Below are 21,527 nucleotides of genomic sequence, written 5' to 3'. Positions count from 1 at the left end.
CAGCATCATCCGTGCAGTCATTGTAAATAATAATTATTTTTAACTTCTTATTGCTTGGGGGGCCGTATTGAGTAGCTTGGATGAATAAGGTTCCCAGAGTAAACTGCCTGCTACTCAGGCCCAGAAGCTAAGATATGCATATTATTAGTAGATTTGGATAGGAAACACACACCACATTTGGTCCGATTGCACTTCCTAAGGCTTCCACTAGATGTCAATTCTTTAGAACCTTGTTTCAGGCGTCTAATGTGAAGGAGGCGAAAATAAGAGCTGATTGAGTAAGAGGTCTGCCAAAAGGCCATGAGCTGATCACGCGCGCTCCCGTGGGAGGTAGCTGCGTTCCATTGCATTTCTAAAGACAAAGGAATTATCCGGTTGAAACATTATTGAAGATTTATGTTAAAAACATCCTAAAGATTGATTCTATACATCGCTTGACATGTTTCTACGAACTATAATGGATTTTTTTAACTTTTTGTCTGGCCTGCGCGTCGTGAATTTGGATTTGTGAACTAAAGGTGCAAACAAAAAGGAGGTATTTGGACATAAATTAACTTTATCGAACAAAACAAACATTTATTGTGGAACTGGGACTCTGATGAAAATCAAAGGTAAGTGAATATTTATAATGCTATTTCTGACTTCTGTTGACTCCACAACATGGCGGATATCTGTATGGCTTGTTTTGGTCTCAGCGCTGTACTCAGATTATAGCATGGTGTGCTTTTTCGGTAAAGCTTTTTTGAAATCTGACACAGCAGTTGCATTAAGGAGAAGTTTATCTAAAGTTCCATGCATAACCCTTGTATCTTTTATCAATGTTTACTTTGAGTATTTCTGTAAATTGATGTGGCTCTCTGCAAAATCACCGGATGTTTTGGAAGCAAAACATGACTGAACGTAACGCGCCAATGTAAACAGATTTTTGGATATAAATATGAACTTTATCAAACAAAACATACATCTATTGTGTAACATGAAGTCCTATGAGTGTCATCTGATGAAGATCATCAAAGGTTAGTGATTCATTTTATCTTATATTTCTGCTTTTTGTGACTCCTCTCTTTGGCTGGAAAAATGGCGTTTTTCTGTGACTAGGTACTGACCTAACATAATCAGATGGTGTGCTTACGTCGTAAAGCCTTTTTGAAATCGGACACTGTGGTGGGGTTAACAACAAGTTTATCTTTAAAATGGTGTAAAATACTTGTATGTTTGAGGAATTTTAATTTTAAAGATTTCTGTTGTTTGAATTTGGCGCCCTGCACTTTCACTGGCTCAGCCGTAAGACTTGCCTAGTTAAATAACGGTTACACACACATCATTTTGTTGGCATTTACACATGTCCCCATTACTAGTAAAACAATCAAAACCTATTTCTTTCACTTACTGCTGTGCTGTTTCGTTATTAATTTGTTCAGTCGTTTAATTCTCAACCAGAATTTCTATGGAACGCCGTTTGGGTCTTTGCATGTCAAAAAAGATACATGTCAAATAGTGTTATTTGACGTATCAAATTACACAACATCTACTTCAGTAGCTATAGTTAGCTAGCTAACTATATAGCTAGGTGTCATCATCTAAAATAACCCTATAAGACTGTTCTTATTTGATTAATGGTTGTCGGACCCATCTATGTGAAGCTGGCCACAATAAAAGGATTAGCCACAAGTGGACTTTGCGGTTAGCCTTCAAAATAAAACTATGGCATAATTCTACTATTTGTATACATTTGCATTACTGTCAATGACATACTTTTATTTTGAAGGCAAACCGCAAATTCCGTTATTGTGCCTAATGCTTATTGTGGCTAGCGTCACAACACATAACCTGGTGCGGTTGAGCCTCACAAGCCAGATGAAGCTAGCTGGCTGCTTATAACGTTAGCTTTGGGCAACAGGGTTAAGTTGCTGACTAGCTATTTATTTTCATGAACTGAAGTTCAATGTCAATAGGCGAACAACAAGTGGCAACCTAGCTAATACTTACTGACAAGGATCCCTAAATCATTGCTAAGAATAATGAAATTGACTTTAGGTTCTACTGGTCATTGTTTTCTGACTGGTTGCATTGGTGCTAGCTAGGTACCACGCTAAAGCTAGCTACCCCAGAAGTTGCGGTTGACCAAATTATGCTTTATTACCAACACGGTATTGTAAACACATAGTTTGTGGCCGGTGTTTGCTAGTTTGCAGACTTTTTTGTACAGCTTTGACAGTGCTACTGTATCTTTTTTGACACACAAAGACCCAAATGGCGTTCCATAGTATGTATGTTGTGAAGCTACACAAGCTAACTCCGGTAGGGAAACATCGGAAAAATAGTGCACTTGGTAGTGTGTACCGGTGCTCGACCAGTCGGCAAAAGCCAACATCACCCCGACAGAGAACGGTTGATTGTCAAGGGCAATGAATTCCATTATCTTGGCGTTAATGGATTTCGCCTTTGAGTTGTCTCGCTGAAATTTTGTTACTCTTTCAAATGACTGCTCGATCCACACAACAGACATTGTGAGTTAGTTTAACAATTAGTTTAATTCGGGAGATGGTAACTCGTTAAACAACAACTTCCGTGGTGCCCGAAATTCCAAATGAGTTAGTTGTTACGTGATTAATTAAATCTGGTAACAATTAAACATAAGTTAGTTGATTCTATAAATAACAGTCATCACATTAATCAAAGTCAGGTCACGACATACTGCACTGAACCTAACCATCAGCTAGCACAGGAGCCATAGTTATAGATAAGACATCCATGGCAGACAGCAGTCCTAATTATACATTTACTAATACCAGCATTTTTATCGTCAGTTTGGCCATTGTATAAAGGAAGGTAGCCAGTAGCAAATGGATACGTCACAAATGGCACCCTATTCCATATAGTGCACTACTTCTAAACAGACCACCCTGTCTTGTGTTACTAACTGGAAATGATGCTTCCATCCTACTGCAGTGTCTCTTTTAGCCATCTATCCATCATACAGGTTGATTCACATGCTGATGAGAAGCATGACCTTGATGTCAAGGGGCTTCAAAAGAACATGAGCCGCTGTCGGCAAACACGCAGCGGCTATTTCTAGGGCGCTTCTAAAACCCAAATAAAGAGCCTGTATTCAGCTGTTCAGCATGACTCGCAGCCAGCCAGCCATCTCGGTTGAACCGCATCCAATCCACTCACAATCATAGGGAGCTAGCTACGGCCTAATGAAATAAAGAAACCATCAAATCAAATATTAGTCGTCCCTTAGAAACAACAAGAAGAAACAGATGACTAAATGGGGAACATTTATATAATCCTTCGCTTTTAGGTTTTGAAATTGGCATGTAAGTGGCGTGGGTCACATTCATTAGGCACCAAACAGAAGAAAATGGACTGAAACAAGGAGCAACTACTTGGACTTGTACAATAAGAAACACCTCATTTCCATTTTCCGGCGCAAAATGTTTTACAATATTTCCCGGGTGCGTGTCCTAATGAATACAACCCTGTGCTTTGTGCATCATAGAGCTAACTACAGTGAGACAATTACTTAGTTGGTTGTTGGTCCTTTAGCAGCACTATGTGCGAAGAAGTGTGTGAAGAAGAGCAGCGGGGGTTGGGGGGGGGGGGGACAGATTCATCTATATTGAAACCAGTCCAAGACTAGGCTTAAACTTAATCTTCAATGCAACTAGAATAGAATCTGAAGTGTCAGATTCCGAGGTCCTTTGTGACAGGACAAATATGTTGTGGTACAGTTTGTGCCTCACAGTTGATCCAGCAGGCCCAGTAAGCACTCTCTGTTCTCTGTACAGTTGCCACTTAACGACTTGATAGAATTAGCCCAAAAACACCACTCCTCTCCAAGGCACTTAATTTCATCCAGTCTCCTGACTCCCTGCAAAGCAACGATTCAAAACTGGTGGGTCGCGACCCAGGTTTGAATGGGTTGTGAGTGTTCTCTAAATATATACGCCAGTCTGAATTGAAATGACTAAGACCAGGGAGAAAGTGTGTAGAAATAACAAAGAACCTTTACATTCAAATCATTTAACCTCCAAATTACTTTTTTTCAATCATAGTATTTTCAATATAGAATTATTCATTTAGAGTATTTGGTTGATTTTATAGTCTCAAACCAGAATATGGGCAAAATTGAATTATTGAAAATGAAAAAGATGGGACTATTGTTCCCTTGTCATATAATTGGCACATTTACTATCAATATAGAATAAAACAGTTTTCCAGATTGCATTTTGGCAAAAATAAATAAAATCACAATGTGAATATTGGATCGCGACTTAGACAACCTGGTTCAACATGGGTCCCGAAGCAAAACCAGTTGAGAACCACTTCTGTAAAGAAGAGTTGGAGCCTGCATTATGCCAACAACAAGGGGCGGCAAGAGGCCTCTATTCAGCCTGGACACACGTGAAGCAGCCACTCAATTCAAAACACTGGCTCCCTGTCTCTCTCTCAGCAGGCAGGGATGCAGACAACTGCCACCCAATAACACACAGCTGAGAAATGGCCACAATAGTCTTGCTTTGGCAAACTCATGTGTAGTTAGAAAGTGTGGCTATGGTAATGAGCATTGTTAGACCATTTTCTCAACTTACCGCTCAAGAGATATTGTGTACGTTGTCGCAGTGGTGTGTAGTACAAATGGGGCTGTGTGTGATTGTGTGTGTTTGCGACCATGCATGCGTGTGACCATGCATCCAAGCTAGAGGTCGACCAATTAATCGGAATGGACGATTAATTAGGGCCGATTTCAAGCTTTCATAACAATCGGAAATCTGCATTTTTGGACACCGATTTGGACAATTTTTTATTTATTTACTTAGTATTTTTTTACACCTTTATTTAACTAGGCAAGTCAGTTAAGAACACATTCTTATTTTTCAATGACGGCCAAGGAACAGTGGGTTAACTGCCTTGCTCAGGGGCAGAACGACAGATGTTGTACCTTGTCAGCTTGGGGATTCAAGCTTGCAACCTTACGGTTAACTAGTCCAACGCTCTAACAACCTACTTGCACTCCACGAGGAGCCGGCATGTTACGCAAATGCAGTAAGAAGCCAAGGGAAGTTGCTAGCTAGCATTAAACTTAACTTATAAAAAACAATCAAGGAGGGCCTCCCGGGTGGTGCAGTGGGCTAAGGCACTGGCTGTGCCACCAGAGACTTCAGGCTCTGTCACAACCGGCCACGACCGGGGGGTCCATGGGGCGACGCACAATTGGCCTAGCATCGTCCGGGTTAGGGAGGGTTTGGCCGGCAGGGATATCCTTGTCTCATCGCGCACTAGCGACTCCTGTGGCGGGCCGGGCGCAGTGCACGCTGACCAGGTCGCTAGGTGAACTGTGTTTCCTCAGACACATTGGTGCGGCTGGCTTCCGGGTTGGATGCTCGCTGTGTTAAGAAGCAGTGCGGCTTGGTTGGGTTGCGTTTCGGAGGACGCATGGCTCTCGACCTTCGTCTCTCCCGAGCCAGTACGGGAGTTGTAGCGATGAGACAAGATAGTAACTACTAACAATTGGATACCACGAAATTGGGGAGAAAAAGGGGGTGAAATTCAAAAATAAAATAAATAATCAATCAATCATAATCACTAGTTATAACTACACATGGTTGATGATATTACTAGTTTATCTAGCATGTCCCGCGTTGCATATAATCGATGCAGTGCGCATTCGCGAAAAAGGACTGTCGTTGCTCCAACGTGTACCTAACCATAAACGTCAATGCCTTTCTTAAAATCAATACACAGAAGTATATATTTTTAAACCTGCATATTTAGCTCAAATTAATTCAGGTTAGCAGGCAATATTAACCAGATGAAAATGTGTCACTTCTCTTGCATTCATTGCACACAGAGTCATGGTATATGCAACAGTTTGGGCCGCCTGGCTCAATGCAAACTAATTTGCCAGAATTTTACGTATTTATGACATAACATTGAAGGTTGTGCAATGTAACAGGAATATTTAGACTTATGGATGCCACCTGTTAGTGAAATACGGAACCATTCTGTATTTTATCTGAAAGAATAAACGTTTTGTATTCGAGATGATGGTTTCCGGATTCGACCATAGTAATGACCAAAGGCTCGTATTTCTGTGTGTTATTATGTTATAATTAAGTCTATGATTTGATATTTGATAGAGCAGTCTGACTGAGCGGTGGTAGGCAGCAGCAGGCTCGTAAGCATTCATTCAAACAGCACTTTCGTGCGTTTTGCCAGGAGCTCTTCGCAATGCTTCAAGCATTGAGCCGTTTATGACTTCAAGCCTATCAACTCCCTAGATTAGGCTGGTGTAACCGATGTGAAATGGCTAGCTAGTTAGCGGGGTGCGCACTAATAGCATTTCAAACGTCACTCGCTCTGAGACTTGGAGTAGTTGTTCCCCTTTCTCTGCATGGGTAACGCTGCTTCGAGGGTGGCTGTTGTCGATGTGTTCCTGGTTCGAGCCCAGGTAGGAGCGAGGAGAGGGACGGAAGCTATACTGTTACACTGGCAATACTAAAGTGCCTATAAGAACATCCAATAGTCAAAAGGTATATGAAATACAAATCGTAGAGAGAGAAATAGTCCTACAATTCCTATAATAACTACAACCTAAAACTTCTTACCTAGGAATATTGAAGATTCATGTTAAAAGGAACCACCAGCTTTGATATGTTCTCATGTTCTGAGCAAGGAACTTAAACGTTAGCTTTCTTACATGGCACATATTGCACTTTTACTTTCTTCACCAACACTTTGTTTTTGCATTATTTAAACCAAATTGAACATGTTTCAATATTTATTTGAGGCTAAATTGATTTTATTGAAGTATTATATTAAGTTAAAATAAGTGTTCATTCAGTATTGTTGTTATTGTCATTATTACAAATACATTTTTTATTTATTTTATGTTTTATTAAATCGGCATCGTTTTTTTGGGGTCCTCCAATAATCGGTATCGGCGTTGAAAAATCATAATCGGTCGACCTCTAATCCAAGCTCATGTACGTGTGTGTTTGCGTGCGTCCATGTGTGTGTGCATGTGAGTGTAGGCTCGACCTGGAAGAGCCTGGTGAAGATATCAAACTCGAAGACGGAGATGTAGTCGTTGCAGGCGAGGTCGATGGTGGACTTGAGGGCCATGGCTTCCAGGCCCGAGCTGATGGGGTGGAACTCGTGCAGTGCCTGCCGGAACACCTTCCAAGGCACTATAGTCCTGAAAACACATCAGGACAACATGTTTACTATACTATACCCATTGAGCCGAACAAGCAACATTGATGCAGTTTAAACCTTCCCTGTTATTGCACTTACAATGTCCGATCCCACTTCTGATTTGACCAAAATGCCATTTGCTACAGTGCAATAATAGTGTACAGGGCAGGGGTCAGCAATGACATTAAGCCATGGCCCGATTCTGTTCTTTTTATGGACACATTTTCATCAGGCCATATGAAATCCTGTGGGCTTAATTTGGCCAGTTCCTTTTCCTGGTTCTGGGTGTTTACGGGAACTGACAAAGATGTGACTAATAAAACAAGCATAGTAAACAAAAAAATCTACTCAAGTAACTACTTTCTATCTGCTTATCTAGTCTACCTCACATAGCTTGAAAAGGTCAAAGCCATTTCTTTCTTCCTGTTTCCATCATGTGGTGCATAAATATATCCAGTCTTACCACTTAGATGTCAATACTTCCACCGTGACTAGCGAGCTTGCAGCAAATGTCTACTTTTTGCAGAGAGCAGAGGTGGGACTCACTTGTCCCCAAACGATCTTCTCCAGAACTCGGCGGCGTCAGCCTTGGTGATTCGGAAGTTATCCCCCTGGAACAGGCCGTTGGGGAAGATGGCTTTGAGCTCGGCCAGCATGTGACTGAAGATCAGCGACAACTTGGTCAGGTTCCGTCTACAGAAGAGGAACAGAGAGAGAGAGAGAGTATTGTACAACTTCAGGTTAGATGGTTCCTCACCCTGAAAGTAGTCTTATGAGAAAACTAACCCATGGATCGGTTGCCTTTAAATAGCCACTACACATATCAGCTAACTTTAGCCACCGATAGCGAACATGTCATGTTAACATGGCTTCGTAATTTCCACGCCACAACATAGATAGAAGCCAGGGGCTGAGCTTCATGGTGGAAGCTGTGAGAGAGGACCCCCCCCCCCCCTACACATGCTAGCCAAGGCCCTGGATGTGCAAGCTGGGGTTTGATGGGCAGAAGGGAGGGGTGGTTGGAGGGAGGTGAGGCGACGACATGCCTGGTACATTTTTCTGATTCCAGCCGCCCCTGGGCACATGAGTAGCGAGGTGGGGCAGACGGGCGAGCGCAGCGGCGGCAGGGGGGGAGAAAGTGGGAAAGAAAAGCGCGTGATTTACGGGATAGCACAGTGAGGGATTGTGTGAGGCTCTTGGGGCCGGAGAAATTGACATGCACAAGAGAGCGCGAGTGTGGCGGCAGCAGCGTCGTCACAGCTGCCTCCAACCAGATTCTCCCTCTCCTCTCACTCCACAATGCCAGCACAGAGGAAGGGTGGGGAAGGGAAGGGTGGGGAGAGAGAGAGGAGAGGACAGACTTAAGATGAGCTCGAAAAGACAGTGAGGAGTGAGGATACAGACACCCTGACAAATTGTGCGAGTTGAGTGTGTGTGCGCGCACGCGCCTGTGGGGGCATTTCTCACACTCAACTGTAAAAGCGAGAAGAGAAAGAATATTTTTTGTGAATGGCTTTCCAGCTAAGCCTTAGAGCGAGTGAGGCATTCTATCTGCCCCGCTGGAAATCAGTCCTGCGTTGCTTCCCCTCGTCGCAACCCTGGCAAAACTCAGCCTGTCTTACTAATCAATTTTCTTACCACTCCTTTACACTTTCCAGTTTACTTATTTTTTTAAATGCATCAACAAAATGGACTTCATTTATCTTAACAATTTATTTTCCACTGGAAAAGTATGCCAATGAGTGCCCGCATTTCAAGAAGGGGAAGTCCTGTGGGCATTACCGCCCCTAGCTAACAGAGTGGGCAGTGATGGCAAACAGAAAGCGTAAACTGGAGTCACCTTCACACACATAAGCGTGTGTGCACAAACATTGTTGCTGTGAGAGTAGTCTTGCATTGCCATACTGCCAAAATCACACCGCTATCACGCCTCCCTTAGAGGTCTGGAGAAGTTTGTATTGCAAGAATGGTATGAACGGTTTCCCAGCCACTCTCGCGCACTGTTGAATCTACAACACTTATCTAGTAAACACTTTGAGTTCTGCCCAAGCAAGGCATTTGATATGCTGTGCGGCATCACTGATTTACACAGGGTGTCCACCTCATTTAGCGTTTTTTTTTTGTTGCCATGAACTTCCCCAGGCTTCCAGTTTTAGGGAAGCCTGGTTCTTGACAAGGCTAGTGTGAGGGCATTGCTCTGTAGGTGGCAAAGTGCCCTCGGTGAAGCACACCTGCGCTCAGTCGTTGTGTGTGTGTGTGTGTGTGTGTGTGTGTGTGTGTGTGTGTGTGTGTGTGTGTGTGTGTGTGGTCACCATTAAGTGAAACATTCTATAAAACAATGAGTTACCGTCAATCTGAGAGTGATATTGTAGCTTATGAGTTCACAGTGTGTGTGTGTGATTTCTTTCCTCATATCTCTGACTAGGGTAGGACTCTTGCTATGTATTTCTCTGTGCGACTGGGCATGGCACCAATGCTACAAGGAGAGGCAAGGGAGCCCTAACCCTTAAATGCGTTGCCTGTATGTTGACTGATACAGAGACCAGCCTAGTGGACAGTGGAGTAGACACACTGCTTAGTCGACACACTCCTATCAGAGGGCAAGGTGGTGCTATTAAAACATTGTTTAGAATCCTCTCGGATCCTCACAAGTGCATTTGGGCTCCCGAGTGGCGCAGCGGTCTAAGGCACTGCATCTCAGTGCAAGAGGTGTCACTGCAGTCCCTGGTTCGAATCCAGGCTGCATCACATCCGGCCGTGAATGGGAGTCCCATAGGGCGGCGCACAATTGGCACAGAGCCGTCCGGGTTTGGCCAGGGTAGGCCGTCATTGTAAATAAAAATTTGTTCTTAACGGACTTGCCTAGTTAAATAAAATAAAAATAGGCTTGTCCTATACTCCTCTGTCTGTATGTATCATCTGCTCTAACTCAAAACCAGTGTACACAGATACAAACAACAGCACCCAACAAAAGTTAAAGTTAGAAATATTTGGAAAAACTACACCAACTCACAAATACATCCATTTATTATTTATGTCCATTCCTTTTCCTCTGAAAAACCCAAGGACATCATTAGCCGGAGAGAGAGGGAGAGAAAGAGAGTATGTTTCTGAGTAAATGCAACCTCAGTGAGTGGGCTGCTGGGTGTTTTGCTAACCCCGGCATGGCATTTCTTTCTGCGTTCAAAATGGCACACTACTCCCCATATAGTGAACTACTTTCGACCAGCGCCCAATGGCCAAAAGTAGTTCACTATATAGGGAAAATGGTGTCACTTGGGATGCAGACCTTTTCTTATTCTGCATGCGCTAGTTAACCCGCAGATACATATGCCACCTCAATCCAGCTCTGCCTCGACAATTGAGCATAGATCCTCGCCGTTACCACGGGGATGAGCCAAGCTCTCCCTGGATACGTCGCTGACCTCTGACCTGCAGCTGGCTGCTCCCTTCTCCTTTCCCATTTACGGTTTTCTGCAATAGAAAGCATTAAGGCCAATCTGAAGGTGGTGCTGGCTAAAGCTATAACTGGCGAGTGTAGAGAGTATAGAGATATTGTTATCCCTGTCGGCACCAACGATGTTAGGATGAAACAGTCAGAGGTCACCAAGCGCAACATAGCTTCAGCGTGTAAATCAGCTAGAATGATGTGTCGGCATCGAGTAATTGTCTCTGGCCCCCTCCCAGTTAGGGGGAGTGATGAGCTCTACAGCAGAGTCTCACAACTCAGTCGCTGGTTCAAAACTATTTTCTGCCCCTCCCAAAAGATAGAATTTGTAGCTAATTGGTCCTCTTTCTGGGACTCACCCACAAATAGGACCAAGCCTGGCCTGCTGAGGAGTGACGGACTCCATCCTAGCTGGAGGGTTGTTCTCATCTTATCTACCAACATAGACAGGGCTCTAACTCCACAATGAAATAGGGTGCAGGCCAGGCAGCAGGCTGTTAGCCAGCCTGCCAGCTTATTGGAGTCTGCCACTAGCACAGTCAGTGTAGTCAGCTCAGCTATCCCCATTGAGACCGCATCTGTGCAATTTTATTACGTTTGCAATCGCAACAAATAATCTGCTCAGACCCCAACCAAGGAGCATCAAAAGTCGTGCTATAAATTCTCCGACAACACAAAGATTCCTTGATGCCCTTCCAGGCTCCCTCTGCCTACCCAAGGATGTCAGAGGACAAAAATCAGTTAACCACCTAACTGAGGAACTCAATTTAACATTGCGCAATACCCTAGATGCAGTTGCACCCCTAAAAACTAAAACCATTTCTCATAAGAAACTAGCTCCCTGGTATACAGAAAATACCCAAACTCTGAAGCAAGCTTCCAGAAAATTGGAACGGAAATGGCGCCACACCAAACTGGAAGTCTTCTGACTAGCTTGGAAAGACAGTATGCAGTATCAAAGAGCCCTTACTGCTGCTCGATCATCCTATTTTTCCAACTTAATTGAGGAAAGTAAGACCAATCCGAAATGTATTTTTGATACTGTCGCAAAGCTAACTAAAAAGCAGCATTCCCCAAGTGATGATGGCTTTCACTTCAGCAGTAATAAATTCATGAACTTCTTTGAGGAAAAGACCATGATCAATAGAAAGCAAATTACGGACTCCTCTTTAAATCTGCGTACTCCTTCAAAGCTCAGCTGTCCTGAGTCTGCACAACTCTGCCAGGACCTAGGATCAAGAGAGACACTCAAGTGTTTTAGTACTATATCTCTTGACACAATGATGAAAATAATCATGGCCTCTAAACCTTCAAGCTGCATACTGGACCCTATTCCAACTAAACTACTGAAAGAGCTGCTTCCTGTGCTTGGCCCTCCTATGTTGAACATAATAAATGGCTCTCTATCCACCGGATGTGTACCAAACTCACTAAAAGTGGCAGTAATAAAGCCTCTCTTGAAAAAGCCAAACTTTGACCCACAAAATATTTAAAAACGAATCGGCCGATATCGAATCTCCCATTCCTATCAAAAACTTTAGAAAAAGCTGTTGCGCATCAACTCACTGCCTTCCTGAAGACAAACAATGTATACAAAGGCCATGGTGGCAAGGTAAATACAATATAGCAAGTAAAACACTGGAATGGTAGTTTTGCAATGGAAGAATGTGCAAAGTAGAAATAAAAAATAATGGGGTGCAAAGGAGCAAAATAAATAAATTAATTAAATACAGTTGGGAAAGAGGTAGTTGTTTGGGCTAAATTATAGGTGGGCTATGTACAGGTGCAGTAATCTGTGAGCTGCTCTGACAGTTGGTGCTTAAAGCTAGTGAGGGAGATAAGTGTTTCCAGTTTCAGAGATTTTTGTAGTTCGTTCCAGTCATTGGCAGCAGAGAACTGGAAAGAGAGGCGGCCAAAGAAAGAATTGGTTTTGGGGATGACTAGAGAGATATACCTGCTGGAGCGTGTGCTACAGGTGGGAGATGCTATGGTGACCAGCGAGCTGAGATAAGGGGGGACTTTACCTAGCAGGGTCTTGTAGATGACATGGAGCCAGTGGGTTTGGCGACGAGTATGAAGCGAGGGCCAGCCAACGAGAGCGTACAGGTCGCAATGGTGGGTAGTATATGGGGCTTTGGTGACAAAACGGATTGCACTGTGATAGACTGCATCCAATTTGTTGAGTAGGGTATTGGAGGCTATTTTGTAAATGACATCGCCAAAGTCGAGGATTGGTAGGATGGTCAGTTTTACAAGGGTATGTTTGGCAGCATGAGTGAAGGATGCTTTGTTGCGAAATAGGAAGCCAATTCTAGATTTAACTTTGGATTGGAGATGTTTGATATGGGTCTGGAAGGAGAGTTTACAGTCTAACCAGACACCTAAGTATTTGTAGTTGTCCACGTATTCTAAGTCAGAGCCGTCCAGAGTAGTGATGTTGGACAGGCGGGTAGGTGCAGGTAGCGATCGGTTGAAGAGCATGCATTTAGTTTTACACAGCTGTACATTTCAATGAAACATGGTGAAGCCTCAAAATTGCCCTTATGTCTATAAGGAAGTGGATGGCTGCAAACTTTTTACTTTTAAACTCGGACAAAACAGAGTTTGTTTCTTGGGACCTAAAACAATGAGATATTCTGTTGAATCTGACAATTAATCTTGATGGTTGTACAGTCATCTCAAATAAAACTGTGAAGGACCTCGGTGTTACTCTGGACCCTGAGCTCTCTTTTGACGAACATATCAAGACTGTTTCAAGGACAGCTTTTTCCCATCTACGTAAAACATTGCAAAAATCAGAAACTTTGTCCAAAAAATGATGCAAAAAAATGAATCCATGCTTTTGTTACTTCTAGGTTAGACTACTGCAATGCATTACTTTCCGGCTACCTGGAAAAACCACTAAATAAACTTCAGTTAGTGCTAAATATGGCTGCTAGAATCCTGACTTGAACCCAAAAATTTGATCATGTTGCTCCAGTGCTAGCCTCCTTACACTGGCTTCCTGTTAAGGCAAGGGCTGATTTCAAGGTTTTACTGCTAACCTACAAAGCATTACATGGGCTTGCTCCTACCTATATTTCTGATTTGGTCCTGCCGTACATACCTACACGTACGCTACGGTCACAAGACGCAGGCCCCCTAATTGTCCCTAGAATTTCTAAGCAAACAGCTGGAGGCAGGGCTTTCTCCCATAGAACTCCATTTTTTTGGAATGGTCTGCCTACTCATGTGAGAGACGCAGACTCTGTCTCAACCTTTAAGTCTTTACTGAAGACTCTTCAGTGGGTCATATGATTGAGTGTAGTCTGGCCCAGGAGTGTGAAGGTGAACGGAAAGGCTCTGGAGCAACGAACCGCCCTTGCTGTCTCTGCCTGGCCGGTTCCCCTCTCTCCACTGGGATTCTCTGCCTCTAACCCTATTACAAGGGCTGAGTCACTGGCTTACTGGTGCTCTTTCATGCTGTCCCTAGGAGGGGTGCGCCATTTGAGTGGGTTGAGTCACTGACGTTGTCTTCCTGTCTGGGTTGGCACCCCTCCTTGGGTTGTGCCGTGGCGGAGGTCTTTGTGGGCTATACTCAGCCTTGTCTCAGGATGGTAAGTTGGTGGTAGAAGATATCCCTCTAGTGGTGTGGGGGCTGTGCTCTGGCAAATTGAGTGGGGTTATATCCTTCCTGTTTGGCCCTGTCTGGGGGTATCGTTGGATGGGGCCACAGTGTCTCCTGACCCCTCCTGTCTCAGCCGCCAGTATTTATGCTGCAGTAGTTTGTGTTGGGGGCTAGGGTCAGTTTGTTATATCCTAGAGTACTTCTGTCTTATCCGGTGTCCTGTGTGAATTTAAGTATGCTCTCTCTAATTCTCTCTTTCTTTCCATCTCTCGGAAGACCTGAGCCCTAGGACCATGCCTCGAGACTACCTGGCATGATGACTCCTTGCTGTCCCCAGTCCACCTGGCCGTGCTGCTGCTCCAGTTTCAACTGTTCTGCCTGCGGCTATGGAGCCCTGACCTGTTCACCGGACGTGCTACCTGTCCCAGACCTGCTGTTTTCAACTCCCTAGAGACGGCAGGATCGGTAGAGATACTCTTAATGATCGGCTATGAAAAGCCAACTGACATTTACGCCTGAGGTGCTGACTTGCTGCACCCTCGACAACTACTGTGATTATTATTATTTGACCATACTGGTCATTTATGAACATTTGAACATCTTGGCAATGTTCTGTTATAATCTCCACCCGGCACAGCCAGAAGAGGACTGGCCACCCCTCAAAGCCTGGTTCCTCTCTAGGTTTCTTCCTAGGTTTTGGCCTTTCTAGGGAGTTTTTCCTAGCCACCGTGCTTCTACACCTGCATTGCTTGCTGTTTGGGGTTTTAGGCTGGGTTTCTGTACAGCAGTTTGAGATATCAGCTGATGTAAGAAGGGCTATATAAATACATTTGATTTGAAAGCGAGCAAGTTAAAGCCGCGGACCACTTGAAGCCAATTACTGGACGGACGGTCTGGGGGACTAAATGACAGTGCCTGGGGCACTACAACCATTAGGCCTACATGACATTAGGGGAGGGGTGGGGGGGGATTGACATCTTGCAAGCCTGGTGGTAGGCCTTCTCTCAACGCAATACAATGTAGCCATCAGTCTGTGAACTAGGATCCTCAACACCCAGTGTGCAGCAGCAACAAGAGCACACCACAATACTCATATTGAAACTTTGACAGAAAAAATTAAATAAAAACATCGCTGCCACAAGATGGAAAAACTGGGTTCCCCTTTCATCACATTCTTCACATTATAACATTGAACTCTCCGGAAGTGGCTTCGCACCAGATCACCTATAGGAAACAGCAGACTTACGCATCCACCCTGATAAAGACTCGGGAAGACACAAGTCACTGCCTAACCCCTGAAAAATGTTCACTCAAAGTGCTAACAATGTTAGAGAAATGTCTAAATGTCTAAATAGCCTTTAAATAGCCTTTACCACACTTGCATAGCCTATTTGCTGTGTCGCCAGGCCAAACAGTCAGCGGCTGTTCCATGGGAAACAATAAAGAATATGAAAGTTAGTCATAAAAAGGAGTGTGAACGGTTAAACGAAATTGGGATCCTTAACATTAAGAAAAATCCGTAACTGAAAAAAAATCCGTAAAATCAGGGCGCAGTGATCACAAATCATATGATTTTCCGTGTTATTGCCGCCTAACTCGACGATAGACTATAAAAGGCCTGTGGAAAGTTATATAATTTAAATAAAACCAGGAGAGGAAGAGGCGAACTTAAGGCTACTTTGGTGAATTTGTGAGGCATGCAAGACATTGCGAGATACAGATTACCAAGACATATGCGTCCGTTTCTTTCCACCTGCCCCCTCGCGCTGGTTCGCCTGGTCTTTCTCTTATCTAATGATGCGAGTACGTGTTCAGTCTTCGGTCTGTTGCGTGTAGAATATCCTAGCCGCAAGACACTGTAAGCCAAGAAATTGTGAGATACAGGTTTTGATCGCCGATGGATAGGCCTAGTGCACAGTTCTGACTCCGTTCGCCTGGTGGCCGACATTCCTATACTGTGCCCCTCTCCTCTCTCTCTCCATCCCTCGCTAGCTTGCTATGAAAGTTGCGAATGTTCTTGGAAGTACGGCAACTAAACAGTTTCCTCCGTTTCAAAAAGATTGAATCTTAGGAATCGATTCCTAGCGGAATCCAATTTTGACACTCAGAAATGAGAGTCGACACCGGGCAAGAAGTCGAGGAATCAACTATTTTGGATAGACTCTATACTTACGTCATCATTGTTAGCAGCTGGAAAATTGGCAGAGAAAGGAAAGCGACAGAAGCGAAGTCCTGTACGTAAGGCTGCCCCCGACTAAAAATAAAATATTCGGTCGACCTAGTTGTCTGTTACAATGGATTAGTTGAAATTTTGAAACGTGTATTTTTCCCTATTTAGACACCCTATGTGTTTTAATCAAATCAACTATGTGTAGGCTACTGAGCTTGTCTGATGCTTTAAGCACACTGTTTAAATAATTAAGACACACAAGAAAACCTAATCAGAAGAAAACAAATCTGTTCCCGACCCTCTTCCTCCTGCTGATGCTGGCCTTTGTAGATTCTGCTGTTACGCTCCTAATCAAATCAAATTTTATTTGTCACATGCACCGAATACAAGAGGTAGAGTGAAATGCTTACAAACCCTTAACCAAAATGCAGTAACAAAAAATTAACAAAGTATTTTACTAAAACAAATTGAAGTAATTTTTTAAAATTTGAATTAAAAAGAGCAACAATAAAATAAACAGTAACGAGGCGACATACGGGGGTACCGGTACAGAGTCAATGTGCGAGGGCACAGGTTAGTCGAGTCGTAATATGTACATGTAGGTAAAGTGACTATGCATAGATAATAAACAGAGTAGCAGCATCATAAAATAATGGGGGTGAAAGAGGTCAATGCAAATAGTCCTGGTAGCCATTTGATTAGCTGTTCAGGAGTCTTATGGCTTGCGGGTAGAAGTTGTTAAGACTTGGCGCTCCGGTACAGCTTGCTGTGCTGTAGCAGAGAGAACCGTCTTTGACTAAGGTGGCTGGAGTCTTTGACAATTTTTAGGGCCTTCCTCTGACACAGCCTGGTATAGAGGTCCTGGATGGCAGGAAGCTTGGCCCCAGTGATGTACTGGGCTGTACGCACTACCCTCTGTAGTGCTTTGCGGTCTGAGGCCGAGCAGTTGCCATACCAGGTGGTGATGCAACCAGTCAGGATGCCCTCGATGGTGCAGTAGTAGAACTTTGAGGATCTAAGGACCCATGCCAAATCTTTTCAGTCTCCTGAGGGGGAATAGGTGCTGTCATGCCATCTTAACGGCTATCTTGGTGTGTTTGGACCATGATAGTTAATTGGTGATGTGGACACCAAGGAACTTGAAGCTCTCAACCTGCTCCACTACAGGCCTGTCGATGAGAATGTGAGCGTGCTTGGCCCTCCTTTTCCTGTAGTCTCCTTTTTCTTGATCACATTGAAGGAGAGGTTGTTATCCTGGCACCACGCTGCCAGGTCGCTGACCTCCTCCCTGTAGGCTGTCTAATCATTGTAGGTGATCAGGCCTACCACTGTTGTGTCGTCGGCAAAGTTAATGATGGTGTTGGAGTGGTGCTTGGCCATGCAGTCATGGGTGAACAAGGAGTACAGGAGAGGCCTGAGCACACACCCCTGAGGGGCCCCCGTGTTGAGGTCCAGCATGGCGGATGTGTTGTTACCTAACCTTACTACCTGGGGCCGGCCCGTCAGGAAGTCCAGGATCCAGTTGCAGAAAGAGGTGTTTAGTCCCAGGGTCCTTAGCTTAGTGATGAGCTTTGAGAGCACTATGGTGTTGAACGCTGAGCTGTAGTCAATGAATAGCATTCTCACGTAGGTGTTCTTTTGTCCAGGTGGGAAAGGGTAATGTGGAGTGCAACTGAGAATGCATCATTTGTGGATCTGTCGGGGTGGTATGCAAATTGGAGTGGTATGCAAATTGGACTGGGGCTCGGGTTTCTGGTATAATGGGGTTGATGTGAGCCATGACCAGCCTTTCAAAGCACTTCATAGCTACAGACGTGAATGCTACGGGTCGGTAGTCATTTAGGCAGGTTGCCATCGTGTTCTTGGGCACTGGGACGATGGTGGTCTGCTTGAAACATGTTGGTATTACAGACTCAGTCAGGGAAAGGTTGAAAATGTCAGTGAAGACACTTGCCAGTTGGTCAGCGCAAGCTCGGGGTACACATCCTGGTAATCCGTCTGGCCCTGCGGCCTTGTGAATGTTGACCTGTTTAAACGTCTTAAATCACATCAGCTACGGAGAGCGTGATCAGAAAGTTGTCCATAACAGCTGGTGCGTTCATGCACGCTTTAGCGTTGTTTGCCTCGTGTCACTGGGCAGCTTGCAGCGGTGTTTCCTTTTGTTGTCCGTAATAGTTTGAATGCCCTGCCACATCCGATGAGCGTCGGAGCCAGTGTAGTAGGATTCAATCTTAGTTCTGTTTTGACGCTTTGCCTGTTTGTTGGTTCGTCAGAAGCCATAGCAGGATTTCGTATAAGCATACGGGTTAGAGTCCGTCTCCTCGAAAGCAGGAGCTCTGCCCTTAGGTCAGTGCGGATGTTGCCTGTAATGCATGGCTTCTGGATGGGGATGTACTGTGGGGACGATGTCATCGATGCACTTATTGATGAAGCCAGTGATTGATGTGGTGTACTCCTCAATGCCATCGGATGAATCCCGGAACATATTCCAGTCTCTGCTAGCAAAACAGTTCTGTAGCTTAGCATCTGCGTCGTCTGGCCATTTTGGTATTGAGCAAGTCACTGGTAGTTTTTGCTTGTAAGCAGGAATCAGGAGGATAGAATTATGGTCAGATTTGTCAAATGGAGGGCGAGGGAGAGCTTTGTATGCGTCTCTGTGTGGGGAGTAAAGGTGGTCTAGGGTTTTTTCCCCCGTCGTTGGTAGAAATTAGGTAAAACTGATTTAAGTTTTTCTGCATTAAAGTCCCTGGCCACTATGAGTGTCAACTCTGGATGAGCATTTTCTTGTTTGCATATGGCCTTATACAGCTCGTTGAGTGTGGTTTTAGTGCCCGCATCGGTTTGTATTGGTAAATAGACAGCTACGAGAAATATAGATGAAATCTCTAGGTAAATATAGTGTGGTCTACAGCTTATCATGAGATACTCTACCTCAGGTGAGCAAAACCTCAAGAATTCTTTGATACAAATAGACACAGACCGCCACCCCTCGTATTACCAGAGGTAGCTGTTCCATCTTGCCGATGCACGGAAAACCCAGGCTACACCAGGGGTCGGCAACCTTTTCCACTTGGAGTGCCAACTTATCTTACCATTTCTACCGATCTGCATGCCAGTTATGATTTTTATATGCACGTTTTTCATGAAAAAAATATCTAAAATGTAACATGAAAAAATGTCAAAGATTTTACTGAGTTCATAAGGAAATCAGTCAATTGAAATAACGTAATTAGGCCCTAATCTATGGATTTCACATGGTATGGGCGCAGCCAATCAGAATGAGTTTTCCCCACCCAGGGCTTTATTGCAGACAGAAATGCACCACTCAGCACCCCCTCAGACAATCCCGCAGGTGAGAAATGAACATTAAATTATTTGGCAACAACTGTGGTGGACATTCCTGCCAGTCAGTCAGCATGCCAGTCAGTCAGCACGCTCACTCAAAACTTGGGCCATCCGTGATATTGTGTTGTGTGACAAAACCGCACATTTTAGAGTAGCCTTTTATTGCCCCCAGCACAAGGTGCACCTGTGTAATGACAATGCTGTTTAATCAACTTCTTGACATGCCACACCTGTCAGACGGATGGATTATCTTGGCAGTGGAGAAATGCTCACTAACAGGGATGTACACAAATTTGTTGTCAATATTTGAGAGAAATAAGCTTTTTGTGAAAATGGAACATTTCCGGCATCTTTTATTTCAGCTCATGAAACATGGGACCAACACCTTACATATTGCATTTATATATTTTTTCAGTATAACAAAGTCTTCGAATCTCAAAATAAATGATCATGTGGTTAATCAAAATGATTTTAAAAAATGACTTCTATAGCCATTGCCAACTACGTAAAAAATAGCATATATAAATAAAAACATTGCAGCCTGGAGGTAGAAAATATCCTGTTTGAAACATAAATATCCTATAAATCACATTGGCTAGGCATGACCTATCTGCAAAGAACTTGAAACATTGTATCAACTATTAACTTGGGGTCTGTTATCGAAAAGAGAGCTGGAAAGATTTTTCAAATAGGCTACATGGAGGGACTATTCTCAATGGGTGTAAAAACAGACTTTGTTCACTTGCTGTTTGAGGTGAAGTAAAAAAAAAAAAAAAATGACAGAAGTTCCACAGTGGTGGTGAGTTAAGACAATCAGAAATACTAATCAGATCCCCAAATGGGCACATTTATAGGCCTACATTTGCACACAGGCCAGGCAGACATACATCTATGTGTAATCTGGTGCGTGTCTTTACTCAACACTGACAGGATCGCTTCAAACAAACGACAATGACAACTATTTCTATAGTATGTATAAGCTTGGAAGCAGAAGCCTAAGCGTTGTTGTTCAGTAGTTTACTTTGATTATGGGAGGGGCATGGTACGGTTAGAAAGTAAAAGGAAAATATATATTTTTTAAAGTGTGTATTTGTGTATGCATGCATGCATATATATATATATATATATATATTTGCAAAAAGATGTATGGGGGAGTGGAAGTGATACAGACAATTACATTGACATATATATATAATATGTCAATGAATAAATGAACAACTCCTAAATGGAATGAAATGAACTAAAACTAGTGGAGCCTAGGTTGTGCGGTCTGCAAATGTGTCCACCGAGACAATGAAAACAGTAAAAGACTGTAATCAAAATATATTTCATGCATTAACAGAAATTACCGTAACCAAACAAGCATTATAGATTAGAAATTATGGGAATTAACGGTAAATGTACTACTGGTGATACTGGTGCGCCATCCCGCAGCGTCCGCAATGGATTAGTCAACTGAGACAGGTGTCTCATGCGCAATAAAATATATATATATATTTATATTTTGGACTGCTCTACAATTAAAAAAAAAAATCTTGGTCGACCAACAGCCTGTCCACCAAACAACAGACCAGTCGACTAAATGGGGTCAGCCCTCCCTGTACGGCAATACTTTGAGAAGTTAAATGAGAAGGATATGCAAACTTTGCGAGGTGGAATTGAGGTACAGGTGCAATGTGTAACTCTCTGAAAGGGACTTGGACACAAACCATTGCTGAAAGCAATACAGCTGTATTGGAATTTTAAGATTTTTT

At 43.6% G+C, this 21,527-nt stretch overlaps 1 protein-coding gene across 1 annotated transcript in view; it reads right to left on the bottom strand.

Moving 5' to 3' along the window:
- cbl (Cbl proto-oncogene) overlaps window positions 1–21,527 on the bottom strand; it is a 67,054-nt gene that overhangs the window by 21,526 nt on the left and 24,001 nt on the right. The window contains exons 3-4 of the mRNA XM_021587339.3: window positions 7,750–7,896; window positions 7,048–7,204 (exon numbers count right to left, since the gene is read on the bottom strand). Coding sequence (XP_021443014.2) covers window positions 7,048–7,204; window positions 7,750–7,896 — 304 coding nt within the window. The remainder of the gene's footprint in view (window positions 1–7,047; window positions 7,205–7,749; window positions 7,897–21,527) is intronic.

The sequence above is a fragment of the Oncorhynchus mykiss genome, chromosome 27, assembly GCF_057628025.1.
Source record: "Oncorhynchus mykiss isolate SJ-2025 chromosome 27, ASM5762802v1, whole genome shotgun sequence".
NCBI classification, from domain to species: Eukaryota; Metazoa; Chordata; class Actinopteri; order Salmoniformes; family Salmonidae; genus Oncorhynchus; species Oncorhynchus mykiss.
The sequence above is the reverse complement of the archived record's forward strand: the minus strand, read 5'-3'. Positions and strand labels throughout refer to the sequence as shown.